Source organism: Camelina sativa, chromosome 9, assembly GCF_000633955.1.
Source record: "Camelina sativa cultivar DH55 chromosome 9, Cs, whole genome shotgun sequence".
In the NCBI taxonomy this organism is placed as follows: Eukaryota; Viridiplantae; Streptophyta; class Magnoliopsida; order Brassicales; family Brassicaceae; genus Camelina; species Camelina sativa.
The window spans coordinates 32,142,393-32,147,501 of record NC_025693.1 but is presented as its reverse complement, the minus strand read 5'-3'; the positions used below and the strand labels follow the sequence as shown (position 1 = coordinate 32,147,501).

Sequence of the window (5,109 nt, the reverse complement as noted above, 5' to 3'; positions counted from 1 at the left end):
AAAAAAAAAACTTACCTGAGCAGCATAAGTCCGTTGGAATGGGCTCTTGTCAGAATTAAGCTGGAATCAACATCAAAATAGCCATATAAGAAGAACAGAAGATCTCAAATAGTGAAATCGAAGGCCAAAGTTCAAAAGACAATGCTTCAACAGATCAACAACATATTCCAATGATGATAGAACACGCCTACTAAATGAAATCATCAATCAAGGTAGACAGAGATGAATGATCATATAGAGAGAGAGAGAGAGAGAGAGAGAGAGAGAGAGGAAGAGATTAAAAGTGTATAACGTACGTCTTTGAACTGGACGAGACCGAGATCGCCAAGATAAGAGACGGTAAGATGAGCGGATTCCATGGGAACAATGACTTGAACGAGTTGCATAGGCTCGGAACGCATCAGATCCATCGGCGGACAGCAACCACCGTGAGTCTCCGCCATATCTTCGATCGGAATTCCGAATCTCGCGGAGGAGGAAGATCTCTCTCTCTCACAGTGGATCGATGAGCCTAAGGGGGACAGTTTTGATTTTTGAGCGACAGAGAGAGAGGTGATTTTGTTGTCGTCTCGTGTAGTTTGTTACTGCCACGTATTTCTTTTTTTGTATTTTGTTGTTTATTATTATTATTATATGATTATGTTGTCCCAGAGAGAGATGTTGAACCCATATGATTCATGATTTATATTGATCTGGAATTACGTTTTTGTCCTGGTTTACTAAATCTTATTTAAGTATGGGTTATCTTTGTGACGGCCCATATTGAAGTCGGGCTTTTTCGAACATTTCTAGCCCGATAAACATTGTGGTTAGCTAGCACACACAGTAAACAATATGTATTCAACTTTTTGATTTTCGTTACTACGATTAAATTTATCATTATTATTTGATGAAAACAAATTCGTTATAGAGAAATAAAAACTTTGATGGGATTAATTTGAAATTAAAAATATTTAAAATAAAATATGTGTTAACTAATGTTATTTAATAATCTATATTGCAACATCGAGGATGGATCGTATCAACAATTGGACACATTTTATGAATCACAAATTTTGATTTAATCGTCAAGAATAATTAAAATAAAAAAAAAAATTTAATCTTCTCGGAGGTCCTCCATCCAAACCATGTTATATTGTTATGTCTCAAGCAAAGACATCCGATGAGGATCTTAACATCCACAATGATACTCAATTTTTGTTTGTTGATTTTTAATTTATATGGATTGGTCTTTTTATAATACAACCAAGAAATAATAGTATTAATCTATATTGAACTTGTGGGTGGTAGCTTTAGCTTTACCATGCATAGGCTAGGCTACACCATATAGGGTGCGATTCCCATTAACGCCTTTAACTAAATTTAAAACCTTAAGTTTGTTTGTTTACAAATACTTTTTAGGGGGAGCGAATAATTCCAAAAAGCTAATGCTAAAAGGAAATCGCATCTTATTATGTACGATCTCGACACCTGTTTAAGGAAACTTAATTAAGATTGTATATAAAGAAAAAGAATGATTCACGAGTATAAACTATAACACATATAATCGAATCTTTAAAATCATCCAAAGCAAGAACATCTAAGTAAAAAGACACACACACCTAACTTTACTTGCAATCACACTCATATACGACGTAGCCTTTTTTATAAATGCAAAATTGTGAGGCAAGCTTGATTCTTCTCATCGTTAGAATAACTAACTAACTCTCTTTTACAGTTTTGCCTTATTAGATGAGAGTCAATTCAAGGTAGTTGACATAAAAATTGTTATCGAGTCTCACTTATGAAATTGACATATGATATGAATATATGATTGATATTTGTTCATTTATTTACTCATAATTAATTTTTGAGCTGAAAATTTATGATTCTTCACAGTACGTGGTCATGTATGATACGATTATGGGTTTTAACTATTATTATTGTGGATATTTTTTAGTTATTGGTGTTGACAATTAGATTATGAACAGGTAGATAGATCAGTTTAATTATTGATGTAACCATTAAAAAAAACCGTAAATACTTTTGAAGTATCTATGCACCATTAAATGGAAGTAGAACTGGAATTGATGAGTAAATAAAGTAGGCTAGTAGGTAAAGACACAGAAGTTAATCCCCCCTCTCAACGGCCACCTGTTAACATACTCATTTGTCTATGACTATAATATTATGGACACAAATCATTTAGTTACGACTTTGGAAGATGCTCTAAATTTATCCTCATCATCATCATATGTATACTAAATTTATTTTTTGTGCAACTCATATGTATACGAAATCTATCTTCTGTTTTTTTTGGAGCTAGATCCTAGATTTTCTTTTTCTTTTCATGATTAGCTAGATAAGATTTACATTGTTCTTTTCAACTTCCTATTTCTTCCCTAGAGTGTTAGATTGTTGTGTGTGGATATAAGACTATAAGTTCATTAAAAACAAAAATGGTTTATGCATACAACAATGAAGTTATTATATGAAATGCGCTAACAAGAAAAAAATATTAATTAGATATATGACTGTAAATAAATTAACGTAATATATAGGAGCGAGAGAAGTAGCAATATGTGATGAGCCCTAACTTGAAGTAGCACACCATTTCATTAGATTACAAGAAGTATACCAATTAAAAATTATCTATCTTCTTAGGACTGAAGAATATTGGTTGCTGCCGGACATGAAATCGGTAAAATGACTAGTGATCATCAATGGATATGAAGAAGTTGAAGGTGGAAGTAACGTCTCTTGACGATTATTACAATTTCTATTATTATGATGATCTACCATCACTTTGTCGGGTCCTTGATCGTGAAGAATCCCTCTGAAAATGTGGCCGCCAATGTTCACCGTCGTCTGATAAGCGTATTGCTCTTTTCCGTCGTGGATCGAACTCACTTTTACGCAGCGAAAATCTGCCGGAACTTTCAACTCTGCCAGTAAATGTTCCGGAGTGGTGCGGATTTGTACACCTAATATCGGAAAGAATGTTTCAATATCACATGCTTTGTAACACGATGGAGTATTGTTCAATAAATTTGTTTTTGTAGCAATATTTTTTTTCTATTAGAACTTTAAAGAACAAGTGACATACACAAGATTGCTACATTTCAAGATATTGTCAAAGATCATTATGGTGTTTTTTTTACTAATTAATCTAGTACTTAAAATAATCAATAACACACACACAAAAATGAAAAATGGAAGAAAACAAAAAAATCAAGAATCATAAGCAAACCGGCTTGTGATCATTTTTACATCAAATAGTTACCTAATTCATCATGGATCTTCATACAGTCGAATTCAAGAAAAAAAAACATGGATTATATATATATATAAACGTCATCATATGTGCATGAAGAATCGACATGTATTCTACATGGTTTTAGGTTTATGACTCATGAGATCCAATTTTCCAAATTTTCAATCTTCAGGTCAAATACAATTAACTCAAAAAGTCAAAGAAATTCGAAAATGCTAAAAATCAAGATGTGATCTGGTGAGATTTATATGAACTATTATACAAGAGAGCATTAAGTAGGAGAGAAAAGAAGGTAAGAACCTGATGATGATGAAGGAGAAGAATCTGGAAGTCGTTGTAGTTCTCTCAGACGTTTAATGTTACTACTAGTAGTAAAGAGTGGTTGCGGTTGCCTTTGGTGTTGGTGTTGTTGGTGATGAGATCTTCGATAGGCAGGAACCCAAGTGCTCTTGATGTGAGTTTGGCAATGAAAGGCTTTGGATTTGCAGCAAGTTCTGCATCTCATATACACACACTCTTTCTTGGCTTGATTCCCACAGTCTTCACACCTTCTCCCCATTATCATCATCATCACCTCTTCCTTAACACCATATATATATTATGTACATATAATTATCAGGAGAGGCCTTGCTCTCTTGGTTTGCTTCCTCTATATGTACAAAAGTAGAATGAGAAGATTTTTTGTTTTGTTTTTTTTAAACGTTTTTATTATCTTTTTCTAAATAAATGGTATTTTTGTTTTTTTATTTATTAGGTTCCATTGGTAACTAAAGTTTAGGCTTTTAGCACTCTCTATCTTTTGTGCTTAGAAACCACATTATGAAATTCAACTAAAAAAACTTAAAACATCCATATATAACATTACAATAAGATTACTAGCTCATGCAATGATTTGTTTAGTAGCAATTAAAAGCTTGTGGGGTTTTCTCTACCTATTTACAACAATGACATATTTGGTTATTATACTCATGTATCTATGCCACATATCTAAATTATAATGATGGGTGGGAAACTTTTTTTTTTTTTTTGTTCACCAATGGGTGGGAAACTTATGGTATGTTTTATTATCTATACTTTATTTTATGAATTTTTATATATGATCGATGCTTTGTACTATTGTCGGCCGTAATTTTATTCATATTCCTTGTGAATTGCAAAGCATAATGACGATTGTGGTTTTCACATTTTTTCAACTCGATTGCAAAATATTTTATATGTAGAATCATGTTCTTATATAATCCATCCACCATATAGAATAACATTAGTTGTTGAGTTTTTGCCGAACGTTGTTGAGTTGTTGTTTTCCTAAAATGAGAACTTTGAAGGCCGAGGAAAGGGCAATAAAACAGAGAGAAGTATTGTCCTTCTAAATGTAATGGACAACAAAAATTCCAAGAAACACAATGTTTTCAAAACCGGACCGGACCGGCGATCGAACCACATTAACCCGCGAACCTGCAATATGTCCGAGTTGGGTTAATATCAAAACCCAAAAGAAATTGAACCGGTAAAAAACCATATCAACCCGCCAAAAAACCAAAAACCAGTGAACCATTGAACCGGATAAAACCGGGTTCTACTTTTTTTTGGTAAAAATGAGTTACTTTTTCTAGTTTTCTTCTTAGCAAATTAGCAATAGTAGGATTTCTGAGAATGAAGATTGAATGTTCTACACTCTTATTCTCTTATTGTTTTTAAATTTGAATTTCTAAAATATTTTATTAGTACTGGTTACACTTTGAGTTTGTTACACTTTGAATTTATTACTTTTTAAGGTTTTTTTTAAAATATTATGATTATTGAAGTATTTTATTTGGCATATCCAATTATATCATAGTTATAATCATTGAAAAAAA

At 32.4% G+C, this 5,109-nt stretch overlaps 2 protein-coding genes across 2 annotated transcripts in view; both read right to left on the bottom strand.

The window, feature by feature from the left end:
* The window catches only part of LOC104715886 (V-type proton ATPase subunit a2-like), a 6,785-nt gene extending 6,203 nt beyond the window's left edge, over positions 1-582 (bottom strand). Inside the window, exons 1-2 of the mRNA XM_010433254.1 lie at positions 297-582; positions 7-60 (exon numbers count right to left, since the gene is read on the bottom strand). Of these exons, the coding sequence (XP_010431556.1) occupies positions 7-60; positions 297-443 (201 nt within the window). The 5' untranslated portion in view covers positions 444-582. The remainder of the gene's footprint in view (positions 1-6; positions 61-296) is intronic.
* On the bottom strand, positions 2,496-3,885 carry LOC104713590 (protein SHI RELATED SEQUENCE 3-like). Its single transcript, XM_010430749.1, has 2 exons — positions 3,554-3,885; positions 2,496-2,963 (listed from the first exon to the last, which is right to left on the bottom strand). The coding sequence occupies exons 1-2, from the start codon at positions 3,822-3,824 to the stop codon at positions 2,632-2,634; spliced, it is 603 nt and encodes a 200-aa protein (XP_010429051.1). The 5' UTR covers positions 3,825-3,885; the 3' UTR covers positions 2,496-2,631.